Raw genomic sequence first — 24,675 nt, forward strand, 5'->3', positions numbered from 1 at the left:
ATGCGCTTTAAAGAAATCCAAGTGTATATTTCCTGTTTTTACTTATATATATATCTCTCACTATCATTTCAATTAATAAATAAAAATCTGTCTATAAAAGATATATTATAAAACGCAGTGAGAGATAAACAATGCAAAATATTATTTATTATTATATTTATAACGATTATAATTTGATGAAAATTGATCATAGTGCATAATTATGAAAATGCATACTGTGATTTTTATTTGAGCCGATCTTACGCAATATGGTTTGAAAATCGCACAACATAAATAGAGAACAAGTGATCTCGCGCTCATCCGCCATGTGCGAAATGCAGTTACAGTTGCAATCTCTCGACAGCATGGTGCGAGCAATGCTTATACAGATATAAGGAAAGAGGAAACCCATCGCGAGACTCATCATTCATCGGCGATGTAGGCACGTGGTAAGCGAGGCGTGGTGGACATTGCAGTTTCCGCGAGAATAATTTTGATCGGTCAGCGCGCAAGAGCGGGGAAGGAATCGCATTTCTAGAATCGGTGTATCGGCTCCATCTACGTGAGCACGTGCTTGCGCCAGAGTACCGTATCCGCGACGGCGTGATAAATCTCGCGAGCGGTTTTCGTAACGATGAAGCGCGCCTGCTGTCACGCCGTTAGTCATCCTATTATGCTCCTCTGCACGCCGCGGTGAAAGGAGATATTCGCGGAGAGAATCTAGCATGATACGCGAATCCTCAAGATGTATATATGCTCGTAAGTGAATAAGTGAGTGATCACGGAACAAGAGTGATGGAAAAAAAGAACGAAATTTATTTTTTTTTTCCTCTTCATATAGCGATATTTTTACTCGTGAGAATTTTCATAGGTCTCTAACATAAGTCAAATGATATATGTTCAATTTTTTTTAGTTATTACATATTACATAAGACTCTCATTGTCGAATATTTCTTTGCCTGTTTAAATGTAATAGAAAAAAATCTTTTTTACACAAATTTAAAATAGCTTGTAGCATTTGAAATGAAGTTTTTTATATTTTCGATACTTTATATCCTCCCATTATCATAAAAATTATAGATTGATGAAGACCTGTTTTAAATGGGTCAGAAATTTGTCTTTGACACTGCGCCATAAATCCAAAACGTATACGAATCTTTCGATGAAGCGATTTCTCCTTAATCGATTTCGATTGAAATCCGCGTGATCGATGCATGTGTCTGGAAGTTCGCGAACTTTCGGGAAACGCAATTAATTCGACGGGAGAATTAACCGCATTCTGATCGAGCGCGCCCCTCGAGTCTCTCCTCCCCGATATTTTTTTTCGACCGTCCTTGATTGTACACGAGAGAGCCGCTCCCGGACATACGGATAATTACACAGTCGAGTTTTCGTAAATATCGATAATCGATACCGCCAGACGCTCTCGCACACGTAGACATTATTCGACATACCGCACGATTATATGGCATTACCGTATCACTTTTTCCCGTTTGTGCACGTATGAAGCAAAGATACGGAGAGCTAATCAAATGCCCGTATATCAATTACTCACGCGGCTCGAATCGCAATCGATTGTAGATCGATAACAAAGGTTATCCGCGCCATCAATCTCACTGTTATTATGTTATTATTATATACTCCGATCTGACTTGCATCGCGAACGGGAAGATAATGCAACGCGCGGGTGTGCTTTTATATCCCCCCGGATGAACAACTGCATAGCCGCGCTAAACTATCACGATCTTTTTACCGTTCTCATTAGAGAAAGTAAATCAGCTCGAGTTAATTCGCGGATATTTAACCTCTGCGAGTGGAAGTCGAGAGAGATTCGACAAGCTTATAATCGAGTACATATTAATGAGCGATATAATATATTAATGATCCGTGATATTAATTTTCACCGCGCTGATCTAATCGATATAGGAGCGGCTTCTCGATGACACACGCGCCTGATTGAAAATTCTGCGCCGCGTTCTAATTTCATTTACGATCCACAAGGTCGGAAGACTTAAACATCTCGGAGATATAGATAATTATGCATACCACGGAAGCTACTCGTAAGCAATCATATTAAGTATAGACAGTGTGCTATATAGAAAACGACGAGTTATATTATATAATATCCGTTCTTTTAAAAATAGCTTCATTAAAGACGGTGTATTTTTAGCTATAAAAAGGAAATCACGATAAGATTCACTAGAAACAAATTATATATATCCATCTATTTTGATGACTATATATGATACGCAAAATTTGTAATAATAAAATTTTCGCATAAAGATAAATTTTTTAAAATAATTTCCATATACTTATATATAAATTTAAAAAAACTAGTTTTTATAATTAATTCTTAAATGTCAAAATAGTGGTAAATTATTAAATCTTGTTATTTAGAAATATAAATGCAATCTAAATTATTCTTTTCTCGATCGTGATCGATTATGATATTAAAATGTGCGCGAAATTTTTATTAACGGGTTAGTAACCGACTCCGAGAGCTGAGTGAGACAAATGGTATTTTACTTATCGTATTTCACTGGGCGTCGCTAACAATTTACAAATGAGTCACTTAATCACTCGGCCGGCGTCATATATGTAACCGCACTCGTTCTCTCACGGCACGCAACATTGTACTTCCTCGTGTCGTATTTCGCGAACGTGCGTATTAGGGGAAATAAAAAATATATGGCTAAAGAAAACGAGGGTAAAGAGAAAACGGGGATAGAATCGTGACGAATCTCTGTCTGACGCCTTTCCATGACTTGTGAAGCTTTTTGACCGCCTTTCAATTATATATGATCAATTAATTTCCCAGAGAGAGAAAAAGAAAAGAGAAAAAAAAGAGATCTGTTATTTCTGTACATATGAATAATCATAGAGAGAGTGCTGCTATATCTACATGCATTCTCAGCCGCGAAGTTAATAAAGCAGCAAAGTTAATTATCGGTAATTGCGCACTTTTAATGGCTCTGGCAACGAGAATTTATGATTTCGACGGAATAATTTTGATTCTCTCGACGCGAAAGGAAAAATGAATCACCGTGGTAGTGGTCTGATGTCACAATTTTATCTCGCGAAACATAAGTTTGATCTTATTCGCGATTGAATTAATATATACAAGTCAATACAGTAAATTTCGCGGCAATAAATTATCGGCAAGGTTGATTAAAACGTTCACGGAGCACATTACTTCGAACTTCGCCAAGGAACGTAGCAAGTCGTTGATTCTAAACAATGCAACAAGCATTTGCATAAAAATGTAAGCGGCGGATGCTACCAAAAGATGACATCGCACGTACGTAGTAATAAAATAGTATTAATGGAATGCCGGTAATTTCCGCGAAAAAACTTGCGCAAAATGTAAGTAAAGATTTAATGTGAAAGCAGAATTCTAATCGTGTGAGAGTAGGAAAATATTATAAGAGCTGGAAGAGTTAAAAAACATACACACACACACACGCATTATATGCCGCAGAAAGATTGTTAAAGTTATGGTTGCATAACACTTTAACTTCGTTTGATTTGCGGTATTCAAATAATGCTGCTAGAAGAAGATATGGCAGATTGAACGTGACTTCCGCACTTCACAATATATTGTATGGACACGATGGATTTTGGGAAAGCAACAGACAAGTGCAAATGAAGAGACACCATGAATATATTACTTTCTCTCGCGCAAATAACCTCCGCTTTTACGTGGCTATGAATTCTGCACGTGGACACGCAGCAGTTGGCGCAACCCGGCTCGTGAAATTTGCATTAGAATATCCACGGTAGCGTATTTAGCCGCCGCGTAGATACGCCGTGTGTGAGTGAAGCGGTAGTTGCGCAACGCGCCTTAAATTCGCAGAAACGCACGAGTAAGACGGCGTAACGATGATGTTCGTTTAAGTTACGGTCGATTAGGCTACGGATCTTTTTTTGCCGCGAGCGGAAAGGACGGCGGACGACAGCGGCGCAGCGGCACGACACAATGGTAAGTAGATTTGCATAAAAATACCTGCAACCGCTGCATAATGCGCAGCCGAGCGGCATACCTCGAAGGACCTTGACGAGGTGAGACCTTCTTCACGTCAACAGCTGTGCTACGCGCGAGAGTGTATGCGTGCCTACGCGCTTTTACGATCGCGTCGCCTTCTCTGGTTGCACGGGGGTATCCAAAAATGGAAAACGCAACTTAAAGAGTCGATAGATCGAGAAACGTTATGTAGATTCAACGATAACAATCTCCAAGAGATTTCCTCTATATATATTTTTCATTCGCAATTATGATTTATTATTAAGACTAAAGAAAACATAAGTTTCACACACAAGAAGAGCGGAAGAGATCGAAAAATTTATCCAATTGTGGAAATGTTTCAATTAAGAAAAATCAGATTAATAGATTCAATAATATTCGAGAAATTAAAAAAAATGTTTATTTTTAAAAAATTAATAAAATAAAAAGCTGAATGTATAAAAATACGTCTAAGAAATAATAATACAATTAAAAACAAATTATTTCGCTTCAAATTCAAAGATTATAATTTTTGAAAAAATTTTGATTTATCTTTATATAATATATTTATTATGTTTTTTTACATAAATAGAAATTGAAATATAAAATTGTGTGAAACAAACGAGATGGATAATTTTTTCCACGAAAATAGAGAAAAATTTCTTAAAATGAAACCTATATAAAGAATGATATATTCTATTCAATTCAGTAAAGCCTGAAATGATTAGATTAAATGATTAGATGTTAGAGAGAAATTTCGATGATACACACACGTTCCTTTGACAAGGTGCATTGTAAAGATAAGCAACACACACGAAGTACATGGAAACATTATTGAAAACGAGACTGTCTCGATCGACAGGCCGAGATAAACGAAAGGATTACGATCTTCAGCAGATTACATTGATTACACGTGTTCCTTTCACAAGGATTTATTGTGCGAAGTATAAGTGGCACAACGGAATAATAATAAAACTTCCCATGAGAGAGAGACCGACCGTGTGTTGCGCGCATCATACGCATCCTTGTACTTTTTCTCAAAGACACGCCAGGCATTCGCGACAGGCAGCACGTGATTCAATGATCGAGACCCCGTCGCCGCTCGCAAGGAATATCACGTATCTTACATCCTGTTGCGCTCACATCCTAGGAGTCAATATGTCACGAATCATTCAACGATTGCGTAAGGGAGTTAAGTAATCGCGAATTAAGACGTAATTCTGTAAAATATCGGACCTAGCTTGAATCTATCAAAATAAAAAAAAAAGTTAGTCGTCGCCCTAATTAAACTCTTGATATAAAAGACTCGGAAATTCGGTAGGCAACAGCAGATATTAGCAAGATATTACTCTCGAGTATTATAGAAAAATTACTTTTTTTTTTTTTTTTAATGTAAACACTCGTGTTTCGCCAAAGCATGTAACCTTTTTCTTGCTTTTTCATTTTCGCCACAATGTTATCCGATCTTCTCTCGCCATTTTGAAATCAGCACGTACGTGCGCGAAAGAGCGAGGTGCAAGGCGTCGAAAATAGCTGCTCGACGGTCTACCGCAAAACCACAGGGAAAAGCTAACCGACGAGACTCCCCTCTCGGACTTCTCTAACGATCGGCGCGTACACGTTGTCGGTCGATATTCCAGTATTCCAATACCGGTGGCAGTGTACCAGTATACCAATCAACTCGTCCTTGACGTGCCACGACGACGCACACGTTAAGTCGTCTCTCAACATGGGGAGAGATTGACGACCGCCTCGACAAATGGGTGCTGACCGCGTTCCTAAGTGTCTCTCCTGGGTGTTCTTCGCTCGCACACGACGGATAGAGATCAATGTATAAAATCGGAAAATGCAACCGACGATTGTCCAGAGAGATTGATCCTTGAACGCTCGCTCACAAAAGATTATACGCGATCAAGTATAACTATTTATCGCGCGCTCCGCGATTGCCTTGAAAAATAAATTAGACGTGCGACGCGTAAAATTATCAGGCATCTACCGTAAACGTGGAAAAGTAATTTTCAGATTTCAATGACGAAATAACTTTTGATGAGTTAACTCCAAAATCGATAACTTTATGTTCTCTGTTATAGTATATCATTACAGTCTTTATATACTCATCAAAAAAATTATCGCAACACGTAATTAATATCAAAATTTAGCATAAATTCAAATAAGCGTATCTCCGCGAAAAATTGTTGTATTTCAAAAATTTTTTTTTTGTTTTAAAGGGTAAAGTCTCTACTTTAAGGAACTTTCGTTCGATTTTGATTTTATTCTCTCCCCCTTTCTCCAACCCTTTAAAAGGAGGGACGTGTTTTTTTTTCAAAAAATTGCATAGTTTGACGAGTTCTACGGAGTGTACTAAATTTTTTTCGCAAATACCATTATAACTATCGTAAAATATGGACTTTTCTCTACAAATTTAAAAAAAAATTGAATACCGTATGATTTTTTTTCGCGAAGTTACAGCATATCAAAGTTACCTATGCATTTTTGCCTATGTATTCAATTACCGCCAACATTAGCATTATCCGATGGGCACTACGGGGAAGTTGCTGGTCGGATTTTGCCCATCGCGCGCGCGTGTGTGTGTGTGTGTTGGGGCAGGGATATATGTTCGTATTTAAAATTGTGTATTTCTGCCTCGTCTTCGGATGACCTTTTATGGGAAGATGGCTGCATGATTTTGAAAGACTACCAACCAAGTTCCAGCAATTGGAAGCAGCCCTACATCGAATATGTTTCGAAATTCTGCAAGCCACAATTAGAGCCTGCATTAATATGCGTGAGCGCCTGCAAGAGGTCATCCGAAGACGAGGCAGAAATATACAATTTTAAATATGAACACATATATCCCTGCCCCAACACACACACACACACACATACACCCGATGGGCAAAATCCGACCAGCAACCTCCCCGTAGTGCCCATCGGGTAATGCTAATGTTGGCGGTAATTAAATATATAGGCAAAAATGCATTGGTAACTTTGATATACTGTAACTTCGCGAAAAAAAATCGTACGGAATTAAATTTTTTTTTTAATTTGTAGAGAAAAGTCCATATTTTACGATAGTTATGATGATATTTGCGAAAACAATTTACACTCCGTAGAACACGTCAAACTATGCAATTTTTTGAAAAAAAAACACGTTTCTCCTTTTAAAGGGATGGAGAAAGGGGGAGAGAATAAAATCAAAATCGAACGAAAGTTCCTTAAAGTAGAGACTTTACCCTTTAAAACAAAAAAAAATTTTTGAAATACGACAATTTTTCGCGGAGATACGCTTATTTAAATTTATGCTAAATTTTGATATTAATTACGTGTTGCGATAATTTTTTTGACGAGTGTATTTTAAATAATTATTTGTACTTTATATTATCTGATAAATTGTTATCGTTGATCCACACACGTATCGTTAATTTTGTGCCTTAATCAAAATTAATATTTCTTATTCAGTTAACGTTGCGAATGGTACAATCGTGCAATCATCATGAAATAAATTATGACACGTCGTTCGCATCTTGTATTCACTATGTGATGCGCATTGTAAAGAGAAAAATCTGTGCTATTAAGGCTAGTTCGTTAAATTATCGCTTGGAAGTCAGGTCGCGAAATATATTATAGTACTTTCCCGCGTTTATATGCTATACGACCGATGGAAAATTGCTTTTAATTGCGCTTGCGCATATACAAAAGCAAGTAAAATACGATCGCGATAATTCATAGTCGGTATCATCGCATACGAGGAAGTGAAGTACGAAAGTGAATGAAAGACGATCATCGCGTATAGTTATTCTAATAAGATACGCATAATCGTGCGTTGAAGATAATATATCAGCTGAATAGCTTACATATATCGCGATTTCTTCAGAAAGTTATTCCGAAGGAAGAACTTCTATTGTAGCAGTTTAAATAGTTCCTTGAATATATCTATATGTGTCAAGGTATGTGTGTTAAAATGCATATCATTGTTAGCCAATGAGTTACGGTTAAAAGTTAAAACTCGATTTATCTTCGAATTGATATCTGTCGTTTGCATTTTGCTATGAATATTTATTGGAAATAAAAAATATAGGTATGTGAAAATTTATTAGAAAGCAATTATGGCATTGATAAATCTTTAAATATCGAAGAATTTCTATTTAAAAATTTAGAGACGAGATGGAATGCAAAAGAATTTTCATAGATCATAAAATCCAACAAATTCGAGTAGTTACATGTTAATTCGAAAAAATCGAAGAACTTTCGGATCTGAAAATTAAATCCAAGAATTCGTATTAAAGTTAAGAATTCGAGAGGTCAAGGTAGTTTCGAACTTTAAGAAATTTATATATATAAAGTAGATGTTAAATCGTAGGATTAAAATTCCAAAGATTCGACTCCAATGAATGTAAGAGATCTTTCCTGTATGTCTTATAAAATCATTTAAATAATGATACTCTTATTTTGCAATGATATCAAAATTTGATGTACATCACATAATAGATAATACTTATATTTTTCTGCATTTCTTTCTCGAGAAAAATAAAATCTCGAAAAATCGAAATATATCCTACTCGGTATCCTATGTATGCTTTTGTCATTCAACATGATGATGCATAATTATCAATTGAGACTATTTAAAAAAAAATAGTATCTTTTTATCTGTACTTAACATTTTCTACAGAGTTCGCGTGATTTCAAGATCGTAAACACATTAAACGCGAAGAATCTGCGACGATGCGTTCATCTGTGTCTCTCACGTAGTCTCGGCAATCTCACGGCGAAATCTACCGCGCCGTCGCGCGTGTCGGTGCATGAATAATACGTAGTAGTGTAGACGCGATGTCATTATCTCCATTGATATTTCTGCCCGGCGAAAGCGAGTTCATCTAAGATTACGGCGGGGATTACGAATGAGGTTAAATCCGCGACTAGGTATCATCGGTAATCGTAACCAACGTGTGTTGCGTGTGCGTAACCATCTACGTATCGGGTGTCGTACGTCAAAGAAACACGCAAATATCATAAAATTCGCCATAAATTATATTGCTCGATTAACTGTAATTCTTACATTATGACACTGTCATATTTCAAATATTATTAATAAATATATCCGCCTTCTATTTACGATCATCATAGATTGAAAAGATTCGAAAGCGCAATATTCGGAATGTCTCGAGATCTTTTTCGATTATTTTTGTGAATAAAATGATTATTATACGTTAATCGCAGTTGCACATATTGTTTGATGATTGTACGAGTATCTTAGTACTTTTTGAATAAAAATAATGCACAAAGTGAAATAATATGTACGGCACGAAGCACCTTATATAACGATGCATATATAGATATAATGTCATTACGACATTATTAATATTTTTTCCATAATGGAGATGATTTTCCAAAGATTACACCGGCGGGTCGTGAGAGAACCTTGAACTCTCTCTCTTTCTATCTCTCTTCGTTGTATTTCAACCGTCTATCATACGATATGTATATACGTCGATTGCGAAATCACGAATGCACTAGGAGTGCAGAATGCGGTACGCGGAATACTTTCTCGAAGTAGAGATAAAGAACTTGGAGAATAAAGTATCGACATCGACATCGACCACTGCTCCCTAGGATAAAGCAAAAAGAAAACATAGCCCGATCGCGGATGTGTCGCGCGGAGAGAGTTTAGAGATGCGCCTTTAAGATTTAACTCTTTCTTTCTTTTTCTATCGATAGATCGCGGAACAGAAAACTATATACGTGTCTCGACGGTATTGCGACATTGCTAATACATCGTGAGTGCAGAATGCAACCGTAGATGCACTGCTAAACTATTATAGTAGAAATAAATATGCGAGAAGAGCATCTACCTCCCTCGAACAGAAGTTTCAGAATTTTTAGCGCAATGCAGAATTAAATTGTGTATTGGAATAACGAGGCATAAATGACATATAAATAACAAATTTAAGACGGTGATATCTTTGCCATAAATGAAAAATTCAATGTATATTTAAATGAAATATGAATACGATAAAAATATATAATATCGCAAATTTTTATAAAATAAATCAAACATGCTCGATGCATGTGTGTGATGTACAAGATATCCATTGCATATAATTAGACGCGATCAATTAATTCAAAATTAATTGCAATTCTCATGGATTTAAATTATTTACACAGAGAATATGCATCAATAACAAAAGACTTGCTTCAGATAAAGATTTTCAAAGTCGGCTTTCATTATGCAGTGCAGAAAGCAAACATGTAACGCATGCAGATCACTGATTGTAAGTATTGTGCTACATTATTCTACTAGAATGCTCATAGAATAATAAGAGAAACAGAAAAGAGCTTGGAATTTACGACTCTATCTCGAGATAACGCTTAGAGATATAATCAACACTATAGTGATTGTAACAAACAATAATAAATAGATGCAATTATGAGAATTGAAGTCTTCGCTAATTATATTTCGTTACGTATCTGACCTAAAGATCAACGCGCCTTTAAATTACAAACTTGTTATTTATTTTTGCATTGAATAATATCTTGCTGATATATAAACTCATTGTTTTATTCTAAAAATAAAAAAAAATATCGTTATATATTGTAGACACTTAATAATCGTGCGCGAAGCAGAATATATATTTTTACTGTTAATTATAAATTTAAAAAAATGTTATTTTACATCTGAACATATAGCATCGAGAATAATTAAAGAAGATATATCGTAGAAGATTTCTTCAGAATCTCTTTAATCATTTTAACAATACAATAGGTATTGTGAAGAATGTATGATTTCGACAACATCGATCGGCGAAAAATACTCAGGCACAAGGAATTTCCGAGAAGCTCTCGCGACAGGAAAAAGCGCGCGTATATACAATCGCGAATCGATAGTTGGTATTGCAAAATCGCTAATGCACGACGACGAATACGCCGACGAATACGCACAAACGGCGAGTTATATTCTCTTTTGTGTATATATCAAACGACATTCTCTGCAGCGAGAGACAATGCAACGATGCGCCGTGGCGGTTGTCTCATGTATGTATCGCTTGCATTTTCTCGCATAACGTTTGACCACCGTGTCGTGTTTAAACGCTTTCAGCGAACAACACGCGCTCTTAACGACACCTCAAGGCTCCTTTCCCCGTTCTTTTTTTACTACCTCGCGGCTATTATTTTTCCGATGTAATTCCACATGTACGTTTCATTAACCATCCCCCGCTCAGGGAAACGCGCGGTTTCTTTTCTTGACGTTTTTATTCGCAGCTATTAAATTTTTTTCTCTCAACGAGGGCGCGAAGGAGATACGTTAGGCTTTCTCACGGCAAATTAAAAAATATAATGTATGAGAAGACTGCGAAAGCTGATTAAAAATAACATTTTTCAATGCGCTTCTCGGTCGTTGAACTCGACAGGGAAAAGAGTTTCGTTACAAACATTCGCGTGCGCTACGCAGCGGAAATTTATCGAATTCCATTACGCGAAGTAATACGTACGTTTTTAAATCTTTACGATTAAAGATAACACGAACGTAATTCAGTGTAATGCGTCATATGCGTATATGTGGCGATTATGCACGTGGATATTAATTATTTTTCTACAAACAACACACGCATAGAATGTTTCTTAACAGTATATATTATTCGTATTACAATAATTTTTATGATTATTTATGAATGAAAAGTATTCTGGCGAAAGATGTAATGGACAAGGCTTAACAAGATTTTTCTCCCCGCTAATTCCAAACTGACGGTGAAAATTTCTAACGATCGAGCATTACGTTCAGTTAGCGAAATCCGCGAATGGAAGTAAACGAGAAAGATAAATAATTCGCCGGATAAATCGAATACTTTGCCGATCCGTCGCTGGAATCTAAGGAATCCCAACGCAGAGTCAGATAGTCTAGCGTGCGCGATTCTATTTTACAATAAATATTTCAGTACACCTGGTGTTTTCTCAATTATTTAAGTCATCGAGTATGGTTACGCAATATGCATAGTTAACCGCGATCTTATATACGGTTCTCGCGAATTTTTCCTCGTTTGACGTTTGACGTTTGATGTCGACTTTTTTTGTTCGACATACTTCTCGACACGATCTTATTAAATTTTTTTTACGACAGAGAAACTGTTATGTCATCAAAATTTTTTTAATTGCGCAAAGCAACATAAAACTATTATTCGAAAATTTTATAGGACAGTTAAAATGTTAAACGCGATAATAAAAAATTCATGTACAAAAAATTGTTTTCTTAGAAAATTTTGCAAAATTTCAAATTATAACATACTGTTCTTATGAATAATTCGATAATTGTCAGAGTGCACGCAGACAGCATACAACTCTAAACACGTATAAATAATAAATTTACAATCGAAAAGTCTTACGACGGAATTTGTGACGCATGTGCGCCACATGGAGCGTGAAAGCGTACGAATTGCCATGTGTAAAGCCGCGTATATGTGCACGAGATTATAGTAGCTTATCTGCATGGGCGTAAAAGTCTGCTAGGAACATATAGTTCTGATAAATTCTTATTTTTATATTCACAAACGCACACTCTCAGGAAAAAGTTAACCGCGATTCAGTAAAAATAATTTTTGGCAAAGTTGATATTTATTTGGCATTTTCAATTTATGAAATATTGAAATATAGAGAAATGTATATATAAAATGTGTATATATTAAAAATGTGTATAGTGCAGCTCGCGTAATCGTGACATAAATAAGTCAAAGATATACATTCCATCTATATACTGCGCAACATGAATATTACGCATAAGCTAAATGTCATCTCGTGTTATTGGTTAAAATTGATTTATATGATGTGTTAAATCAGCAACATTTTCACGCTGATTGGCGTGTCGTAAATTTAACTAGAATATATATATATGTATTTACGTTGATTTTGATGTTAAGTAAACTCAGAAATAAGCTAAAATATAAAAAGAGACAGAGAAATTTACGTTTGCGCGAGTTTTTTTTTCTTTTTTAATCATTTTATTTTTATCATATTTATATCTCGTATAGCTACTGGATGATAATAACATACAGTTGTAAAAAAGAAGTTTAATCTGTGAAAAAAAGATGAAAAAGTGAATAAAGATTTATTTCTCTCAAGAATACCGTTTTCAATTTGTCGTCGCATTTGTCAAAGGAAGGCAAAAAGTGTATTACACCCGCTTGTGTGATTTACGACGAATGAACTTACTAATAATGATACACTCTGTATAAATTGCAAAAAAAAATCTTTTTTTATCAAGAAGAATGATCACTTTATGACGAAAGACACGATATATCCCGCGTACGAAGTATTTTTTCAAATTGACAAGTAATTATAATAAATCTGCAACATTCTTTTTTTAAAAAAAAGTTCGAAGATAATTCAATTGTTTTTATGTTCCTCTAAAAAAATGCTCAACTAAATATATTATAATTGATATGTGCGCTTAATTTGTTTTATACGAAACTTATTCAATTATTTATAAAATATCTTTTATCATAAATAAATCAATAAAACTTCAAAAAAATGATGCTATTTAATTTGTATATGAAATTAATAAGAATATATAAGAGAGAGGGATATATATATGTATATATGTATAGGTGTATATTATTCTTTGCGAAGATGAGAGATCTAGAGATCAAAGCCTTGGCACGTCCAACAAATTTTTCTCTTATGTTCGCGGACTGTAATAGAAGATCCGTAAGATCGATCTCGCTTTTTTGCGAGTTCTCGTTATCATATTACATAAGAGCCGAGAGCGTCTCGTCAATGTTACTCTACTCTACTCCTCCTTTGCGCGAACAACCGCCACATTGAATGACCGATCGCTGGGACGACGAGCGACAATTAATCGTGTAAGATGGAAAACGAACGCACGCTGGAATGCGCATGATGTGCGTAACATCGGCAATCAGGGTCGTGATTGCGCTACACGGGAATCAAATTAGCATTGGTCGCTCGCCATTAGATCCACGAAGAACGGAAAGGTATATACAGAGAACGATAGGCGTATTTGCCGTCGAATCCAACGCGCGGCTTTTACGTAACGCTTTATCCTTGCCTCTCTCGTAGATCTCTCCTCTCGTACAGTGCAGTATGCGCGACGACGAATGCAACGTATCTTCGGAAACGTAACTTTCCAGGGGTACGATAAGAAAAACGTTCGTGCAAACAGGCCATAAACAGTACGTAACTTCTATCCCCAGAAAATACAGTGCTATCTTTACCCGTTTTTACGAGTTGCTTCAGAATTCATTCATAAATATTGCTTAGTTTTAAGTTTTGTAAGAAATAACGACATGTATCTACATTTTTCACTAATTTCTATCTAAATATAAAAATTCTGATCATTCTGTATTTAATTACATTTATGTATAGAAATAATTTATGCACTGGATATTCAATTATCGAATCATGAACATTGAAATCATTGAAGAATAAAAATACTATTTTTAACTTTTGTTTATAATTTGTGATATTTTAATTGTTTCTCTGTGTAAAGATTAGATGGTTACATCAGGAATTGAAAGATAGTTTCAATGATCCATCAACAGATTGATTCGACGATTAACAGCATATGCTTCTAAACCTCAATCATCGAATTAAACCTGTCGCGCTCGATGAATAAGCGTGTACAAGATACCATGTATGCACGTGCTTCTGTATATCGAGTATCGCGTACATGGCGCGTGTTGTGCACATAAACTATACGTCGAAGCATATGTTTGCCGCTTTCGAGTGCTATTCTCATGGAGAGATAAAAGTCTTCGCGCACGCAAATGCGGAAAGGCTTCGAGAATCAATCGCTCCATTGTTTATGCCGATTGGAAATAGATGAATAGGAAGTGATTTATATAATGGATATTATTTCAGCATGATTTATTGCTCTTGATGAGAGTCTGTCTGGAGCTCGATATACAATTTGCGCCGAGAAATATCAAGATAGAAAGGTGCGGCAAATATTTTTAGAACGTTAAATCTAATGTCATTAACTTAAAAAAAAGTTGTAAAAATATCATTATAAACGTATACTTTCAAATAATTTAAAATGCGATATTTCTATATATTATGTCAATAATTTAGAAAATTGCTTATACAATATTAATTTTAATAATAATTTACAAAATTTACGACTCTAACGATTAAACAAAAATATGAATTGTGAATAAAAAAAAAAAGAAAGAAAAAATATCTAAACAAAAAAACAAAAAAAAAATGCGATGCAAAACTTCGAATTCATAAAAAGTAGCGGTAATTTTATTAGATTCGTTATCGCTCGTCACCTTTTCCAAACATGACATAACTCTACGCGGTGAAAGCTTCAGAACCGTGAATCATTTCCTGAAAATTCTGTTTCACGTTTTCTTTCAGTTTAGTGACAACACCTACATACATGTACGCATACATATGCACATGCAATGTGCTGCTTTTTTTTCTAATCGCGATCTAATTCTCCTGTTAGAACTGCTCGGAATTATGATTGCCTGGGAGCCCATTAAAAATCGTAACAGCCAGATTATTAACTACAAAGATATTGTGAAATGTGAGAAAAATTGTTTTGTAAGATTCGAAAAGAGTACGCGCATGTTCGGCGAAATCAGAATTTATCGGAGGTCATTATCTGCCGCGTTCGCACTCCGAACCACTTACGAGCGACATTTCTCGAATCGCCGCCGCGTGCGGCTTAATTACAGGACATTATCAGCACGCGCGGCACGCACAAACGAATGCGGTGCATAAACGGTCGAAAGATTGGGCAAGAGGGGGAAGAGTCGACAAAAAACTTTACAATGAATTATCGAATCATTTTACAGCCTGCGTTATCTGTGCGCGCGTCTCCTAATAATGGGACGATTTTCTGGAAAAAATATCCAAACAGAATCGCCTTTGTTAACCCTCATAATTAGCGGCTACCGATATCTTTAAAAAACATGCACAATAAAATTCGACTAGCGACTCATATTAAAGCCTGCACAATCGCTGAATTTCGGCAGGTAATGAGCAGTGTCCTCGAGTGTCCTTGTACAATGTCATCTTCCAAAAAAGTTAGCGTCCCAAGCATTATGACGCTAGTTATAACATTTTCGGCAAACATAGGAAAGATACTATTTATTACAGAGAAGAGTTCCGTGCTAATTAGATAGATTTTTAAACATAGCTAAGGCAAGTTAGTGTTGTTGCTTCAGGCTGTTTTAATAACATTTTTCCAAGCATTTTTCTAAAAGATTATATATAATATATCTCATTTTTTTAAAAGTATTTCCTAACTAAATTATTATAAATTTATTTTATAAAATTAATTATACTGCAACTATTAATTTTTAAATAAATATTAAAATATTTAGTTAAAAATAGATAATCTCCAATAAATTGATGAACGATGAATGAATTAAAAGACATTTACAAATATACAATTAAATTTTTTTAAATAAAATTTTTTAAATCATTTTTTTACTTGATTATATCTTATTCTTTGTATATTAAAGTCAACATTAATGACTGTGAATGAGTTGTTCCAAGAAGTCCAATATTAACATCATCGCCAACTCAACATTGCCCGAGCAGTATTCTTTGTCTCAACATTGACTCAGCCGGCAATGAGATATTGTCAGTCTCTAGGTATACACAAGATCCGCAGAGATGCATGCGTGCGTGTACGTGGTAATTGATAGGTGCGTGACGAGCCGAGACTCGATCAAGTACAGGTAAACATAACAGGTATAACGGCGCGGCCTAATCATCAACCGCGATAAAACGCGGATAGAAATCTAATTCGAGCATCGCTTTCTCCTATTCATTACGAATTATCCCGTTCATATTAGATCGAACAATCGCATAATTTACATATGAAGTGAACAACCTTTAAATTTCATTTTGCATGCGTCATCCGGATATGCACATACAATTGCTAGTTCAATGTTAAGCTATGAGCAATTGCTATGAATAAATAAATGGATTAAATGTTTAAGTACTATATAAATGCAATATAAATGTCTGACAAATTTAATTAAATATTTTAGAAAAAGATATACATATAAAATTTAAAAATATGTATATATGGATGCATACATATATGTATGTATATGAAACTTTATATATAACGTTTGTTAATTGTATGTGCATATCCGGATGACACATGCAAAATGAAATTTAAACAAGGTTGTTCACTTTATAAATCATTATACATATTATTATACAAAGAATAAAATGTAATCAAGTAATTTTAATTAAGAAAATTTTATTTTAAAAGATTATATTTGTAAATTTCTTTTGATTCATTCATATATTTTATAAAAGATGTTCTTTATAAGCAGTAATTCAGTCACATCTTTAACGCGATAACATAGACATTGGGCGTTGTTTTTTTGACAGTTCTATTTAAAATAGAATAAAATGTATGTGAAAAATATACGTGATCAATTCGAGTAAGTAACTTCTCCAGGATCGCTACGTTGGACATAATTTACTTGTCAGCGTAAATGAAATCATAATAGCATATTAGACGCGGATCGTGTGAAAATAGTTGTACCGTTTCCTGTTCGCGCACACGTGTGCCGGCTAATAAACAGGTGCGTAATGAGTAAGAATCGAACTTGTCGGATAACCGGCATAACTACACTACGAATCTTCGAACTAATCGCGGCATCGTAAACGCCGCTATCACATTAAAAGCGTCACTTTCTCCGTTCTATTAAATAAGACCAGCCTTTTTAACCTTTTCTAACTGTTAAGAAGGATGCTGCTGCGTAACCGAGATATATTCAATTTCCTGTCTAAGAACACCTATAAATCATTAAGATGAACCGCATATATCTTTTTAATTCCGCCTAATTCGAGATATTAGAATTTTATTATTAGAATATAATGTAAATGAATTATATAAATACTATAAGCAAAAATTTGTTTACTTGAATTTTTTTTCGCATAATACGTTGCAGTTTCTCGATTGATTGATTCGTGAGATTGATTATTGTATATACCAAAAATATAAATTGCGAATTAAAAGTTAAAACGCACGAATTGTAATTAATTAGTTTTAATAAAAAATTAAAATTTAAGATTATACGTATGTACAATCAAGATTATTGTACTCGTTATTAGAATAATTTGATAATTTGATAACAATTTGGAAGATGTTTTATTAACGAATAAAAATTTTGCCAACTGATGATAGTTATTTTGGATCAGATTACATCGGAAGAGATCTCATCATTACGAAATGATCAAGAAGCGATGATCGATACCGTATGCTGCTTCTCTCGAGAGTCGAAAGTGAATTTTTGCATTCGCCGCGCCGTTCGACGAGTCAGCGACCTTTAAATACACCTCACACATGTCGATCAGCCGAAAAAATAAAGTTTATTTGCGAAAACTATACGGTATCCCTCTACTATAATATTTATGGCCAATATAAAAGTACACTTTACATTGCATTAAAGAGTATCCGCATCTGTGTGTAGGCTTTTATTAAATTTGTAGAGACTTTAAAGAACGTTTTGCAAAAATTAACAAAAATTTATAAAAAATACAAATGTGTATTTTATCTGCAAAAAAATTATGAGAAAAATTAATTAAATAATTAATAATATTTATTAATTTAAATAAAAATGTTAATATTAAAATTAATTTAAATGAAAATTTAAAAATTTATAAGAAAAGAAAAAAAGAGGAATCGTATATAAAATGTGTATATTTCAAATGCATATATTTTAAAATATGGGTCTTTTTATTTTTACCTAAAGCACATTCTGTGCACAAGATATGTTTTGTTACATGTGTGTGCGACATTTATGTGATGTATAATTCGTCGATAATAGCTTTTCCGTCATCAGAACAGCATGACGTAACCGTGCAACTAATTGAGTGACTGCGGAAATAACAAATGCCCTTGCATTTTATACGCCAATATATTTCAAGATACTTCGAATACCTTCGCAGATAGCCGCAGAGATTAGACGAAGATTTACAGCCGCGCTTTAACGCTCTAACCATCAAGCAGACGCGAGATTTTGTCTCGAACGATATTCTAGTCACTATTTTGCGCAGCAAAATACTAGTATTTCATATCGAAACGTGAATTTAATTTTACAGATGAAAAAACTACAAATAATCATTACCTATATCACTTTCGATTCTATTACACAAAAAAGTAAAGACTCTAATATATTTTATATATATTTCTGTAAAAAAAATTTAATATATTAAAAATTATCAATATACATATATTATATATATTTTAAAAATCTAAGATATTTCTCTAAATTTTCTAATAGCAAGTAATAAAATTTGTATTTCTATTAAGCATGTCTATTATACGCCTAGGTAAAATATCTCTTCGATAAAGAATGAAAAATAAATTGAATCAATTAATTAGTCACATATTTCGAAACAAAACAATCTTTACAATACTTGAGCTGATAAGAGCAATAGCGAGAAATCATAACAAATTATTTCCTGCGTGCAGCTCGTAAGTAGATATATAAACATAGACATTATCGGATATAATTAGGACGTAAATCACAAATACCACTTATCACGCGATCGTCTAAAGATCTTGCTGAAAACTCATCAGCAACGGTACGTGTTCGCGTATTAGCAATAATATTAGCGATTATCGTTTCGTGTCACATACAGACGCTGTTTGTGGGGAACCTTCTTAAACCCTCCGCGGTTGCATATCGGTATTTAACTGACCGCGGACTTTTATTCTTTTGTGTCGGTGCGTACCGCATCATACAATTATATGTACGTTTATAGTTACGGGTGGATTGCAAAACGGCATTCTACTTCAAGTACCCGTATAGCTGATACCGTTAACTCTCTTCAATTGATAATTTTTATTACAATTTTATTTCGTTATTATCATTATTATTTGTTATATGTAAAATTATTGCGTTAAAGATGTGATTAAATTACTATTTATAAAAAGCATCTTGTATAAAGTATTATAATCTCTGAAACTCATTTATTTTACAAGTTTGGAATATATTTTTTAAAAAATTAATATATGTCATCACTCTGCTTCAATTATTTCATTTAAGCTTACAAAATATGTCGTTCAATTGCTCTTAAAAAACTTTCAAATAATCTATAACTCCTAAAACATCATCAGATCAGATTTTTCTTTAAAGAATAAAGAAAATAGAACAGAGTTAAAAATTCGCGTGACGGAGCTTCGTTTAATCATCAGCGCTTTGCGAGAAAAGAAAAGTTGTTATTCGCGAGTGCCAATAATCCGGCACGTGCGCATCAATAATGCATTTACATGCGTCGTAAAATCGAATTGGTTTACATTATTCGCTGCTCGACCCACGCTAAATCGTCGACCTAGTTTCGAGATCCGAGAACGAGACAGACACGTCGCGAATCGCAACGGGAAAAGGAAAAAAAAAAAAAAAAAGATAGGTCGTTCTCCACTTTTCGCGCAATAGAAAGCACCAGTCATCGATCACGCTTTCTTTCTTACGACCGATTACGTGTAAAAAGGCGTCGAGGTTCAATGAACCACGTGTACGCGGATGCGACTCCGCCGCGCTTCTTTCCCGAGAGATCGAGCATGTATCCGGCACTTCATTGTGATTGCGGCGGAAATGCGCGAGAGAAGCAACGTATTGGGAGACTGGAGATTTATTTCCCTTCTTGATGATGGTTAGATAAAAGGCTTCTCTCGCGAGAACCGCGCAAAAGATCAAGTATGAAAACGATGTTAAGAGCATTAATATACGTACACAGGGTGTTCAGCGTACAATCCGCACGATTTTTTAAACGTTTGCGACAGTTTAAAAACAATTTATATAGCGAAAATCTGTTTTACGCAAGCTATCACACTCAATAAAAAATTTAAAAAAAATTTTTTTAATAAAAATATCAGTCACTTTGAATTTTTTAAATATAATCATCATATTTTTTATACATAAATCGATTCCTCAAAAAAATATGATGGTTCCATTTAGAAAATTTAGGGTGACATTAATTTTTTTTACATTTTTTATTGCATGTGATAGCTTGTGTAAAACAGATAAATTTTCACAGTATAAACATTTTTTAATCTGTCGGAAAAGTCTCAAAAATCATGCGGACCGTTACGCTGAACAACCGTATAGTATTATCTTTTTATTCGTCGATATGTAAAATAATTCTCTAAAATTCATTTAAAATAATAATAAGATTATTCTTCGCGCTTATAATCTCTTTTTTTATGAAACTTTTTTTTATAAATATATAACTAACTGTGTAATTTTTTATATCTCTTTGTCCAGAATTCTTTGCAAAAAAACTCTAAGTAATTACTATAATATATTATCAAAGTTTTGAAAACGAGATTCATCATAAAAGTGCGATAAATTGGAAGCGATATCGCGCAAGACAATAACGAGACATGCAGAATTTTCTGCATTAAATATCGAAAGTAACACCTCTTACTCCCGTAATGCTACATAAATGTGTAAGCATTTATATTCGACGTATATAATATGCCAGTACATTAATCGCCGAAGTCTATAGCGCATTCGATTTCTACCTTGGAATTCGGTGCAAATTCCAAGCCGATGCAGCTTCCTGACTCAAAATGCTCATATTTCTTTGCAATGTCAACGGTGATCAAGTGTAAAGTTATAAGAACAATACTCTTCCGATCGATTCTACTTATAATTATATCGGAAGCACTTTCACAATTCATAGCAATTATAGTACATAAATATATTCAATCAATACATATACATAATCGCTACTCTGAATATTAAATCTTATAGTAGATTATCATTGTAATCTTCTTTAATAATTCTTTATATTCTATGCTATTTATTTTAATAATAGTAATAAATAATAATAAATATCAACTCTATCTAAATGTGTTAATCTAATACTTGATCTATATCATATTTTTACATTGTATTGTTATATTTCTTTCGTCTGATATATTTTTTATTGTGAAAAAATATTTTAATCACTGCAGCTAACTCTAACTAAATCAAGATATCAAATTTGTTTTTATTTTGCATATCGATTATTGCCATTTTTATTGCTAAATAAAGTTATTGAAAGCTAATTTATTTAAACATTTAGAATAATTTAAAGTTGCGATTCATCTTTTCTAATTTTTAAACACAAAAGTAAGTAAAATTTCATGTAGAAATGAAAAAAATTCGTACAATGTTTGATAGTTTTGAATATATTAAAATAATTTATTAAATCTATATAAATTCTATACATTTATTAAATATATATAAATATTTTTTTTAATTCTCTAAATATTTACAATATACAAAATATTAAATAGGATATTAAATATATATGTATATATATTTATATTTAATATATTTAATATTCTGTATATTGTGTAAATATTTAATGAATTTTAGAAAATATTTATGTAGATTTAATAAATGTATAGAATTTATATATAGATTTAATAAATTCTTTTAATTCTTTTAATATATTCAAAACTTTATCAAATATTATACAAATTTATTTTATCTCTGCATAAAATTTTACATTTGTGCTGTGTTTAAAAATTAGAAGAGATAAATCGTATTAAATTATTCTAAATGTGTAAATGAATTACAACTTTCAATAACTTTATCTATCAGTTATAAAAATAGTAATAATAATCGGTATGCAAAATAAAAATACCGATATCTTGATTGAGTTAGCTACAGTGATTGAAATATATTTTCATAATAAAAAATATATTAGACGAAAGAAATACAACAATACAATGTAAACATATGATATATAGATCAAGTATCAGAATAACGTTTAGATAGAGTAGATATTTATTATTATTTATTAATAATATTAAAATGAAAATCGTCCCAATAGTAGCAAAAATATATACATAAAATGTTTAAAACTTATTTTCAGAGATATTTTAAAAATGTTAAAATAATTGGTTAAGTCCCTTTTTATTCATTAAAGAAACGTTTATTTTAACATTAATGTAATATAAATATTAATTTAACGTTTATTAAATATTTAATATTTTATTACTAAAATATTAATAAAATATTAAATATTTAATAATTTAAATGTTAAATTAATATTTATATTACATTAACGTTGAAGTAAACGTTTTTTTTAATGAATATATAAAAAGGGGACTTAACCAATTATTTTAACATTTTTTAAATATCTTTAAAACATTTTTTATAATTGCATATATATATATAAATAATATATAAAAATAATTGTATATAATACATATTGTAATACATATTAATATTTAATTGTATATATTAAAAAAATTTGTTTACAATTGTTATATATATATAATTTATTCCTATACAAATCTTTCGGCCACGAATAAGATTTAACATTCAGAGAGAATAATGAATGAGGCAATAAATGCACGTTTATAAATCAACGAAGCATTTTACTCACCGTGAGCTGCGTCTTGTCAGGTGCAATCGCCGTAATCTCGACCGGTCTCGGTTCGGGTTGGTTCGCCCTACTGAGAATTGCAGCCGGCATTTTCGCGACGAGGGACAGCCTCCTGGTGAGCCGCCTGCCCAATTCCGCTCGCCGGCGAACCCTAATGCGGGGTCCGGTGCCCTTGTAGCTCCCGAATTCCATTCTCGATCACAGACGAGAACAAATCCTTTTCTTCCTATCGACGGTTCTCCTTCATGGCGACACATACACACACGTACACAGACACGTATAGACCCTGGTGTCCGAGCTCGTCCGTCGTGGTTATCGCGTGATTATTCGAGCAAACGCCGTATCCTCGCGAAGATACATCTCGAAATGCCGAATACACGAGATATGTCTGTACAAAGCGTCAAAATCCGCAAAGTCTTACAACCGCCATTTGTAGCTAGGTACTTGCTGATTTGAAAATGGACTCCCACAAGTGCACTCGCGGAAAGATCACCGATCCAACGACATTCGCGACCACGAATGTATGACTCGCGACTCCCCGCGAATCGGGAGTGTCGTCCGAATAATATAATCGCCGCGACGTCACGACATTACCGCGCACAACCGAAGATCGAACCGGGCACACCGGGCGAAGTAAAAAAACCGACTGGTGGATGCTGAACGTGAGCGCGCCAGTTTAGGAGGGGAGGGGACGAAGACGCGCGAAGGGAGTCGATGACGCGGGGCCGCGTGTACCTACGTTCATGCACCTGCTATGTTCTCTCTCTCTCTTCATGCTTCACTTTCTCTCTCTCTCTCTCTGTCTGTCTGTCTCTTCGCCCCGAGGATGGAAAAATCAGAGGCGCCGGCTGATTCTATTGTTATATCTCGGCTCTTGTTCGTTTGATCCGCTCGCTCGCTTCGGTCTGCCTGACGCGCTTCGACTGAAATTGAATCGCGGCAACCTCCTACCACACGCGGCCGGTCCGCGCCGGCCACCACTAACTAACCATCGTCGCCGCCACACCACCTCCGCGTTCACGTCGCTCCCGTCTCCCCATGCCACTCCCGACTCCCGGTGTGCGAGAAGCCGCGCACCGCGTTGGTAAACAAAACGCATCCCCGTACGAAAGGATGCTGACTAGACTCGTGCGCGACGAACGAGACGTTCCGCGCGTGACGTAACAGGTTCGCGCACGATCTCGGTCAGGCTGTCAAACCTCGAAATTAATCGCCGCGTAATAATACGTAATGAATCGCATGTAACGCGACAGATGTCGCGATCTCCGGGGAAACGGTTGACTGAAATGAAAATTTTGCCTTTTAATTTACACTTTACAGAGTAA

The 24,675-nt window shown here is 34.3% G+C and overlaps 1 protein-coding gene across 1 annotated transcript in view; it reads right to left on the minus strand.

Annotated features, from left to right (window-relative positions):
- Positions 1-24,377, minus strand: part of LOC145939764 (rho GTPase-activating protein 20) — a 224,973-nt gene extending 200,596 nt beyond the window's left edge. The window contains exon 1 of the mRNA XM_083044346.1: positions 23,351-24,377. Within this exon, the coding sequence (XP_082900472.1) occupies positions 23,351-23,542 (192 nt within the window). The 5' untranslated portion in view covers positions 23,543-24,377. The remainder of the gene's footprint in view (positions 1-23,350) is intronic.
- Positions 24,378-24,675: the final 298 nt, after the last annotated feature.

Source organism: Prenolepis imparis, unplaced genomic scaffold, assembly GCF_030444845.1.
Source record: "Prenolepis imparis isolate NDT839.2.m4 unplaced genomic scaffold, iyPreImpa1.0 SCAF_8, whole genome shotgun sequence".
NCBI lineage: Eukaryota > Metazoa > Arthropoda > Insecta > Hymenoptera > Formicidae > Prenolepis > Prenolepis imparis.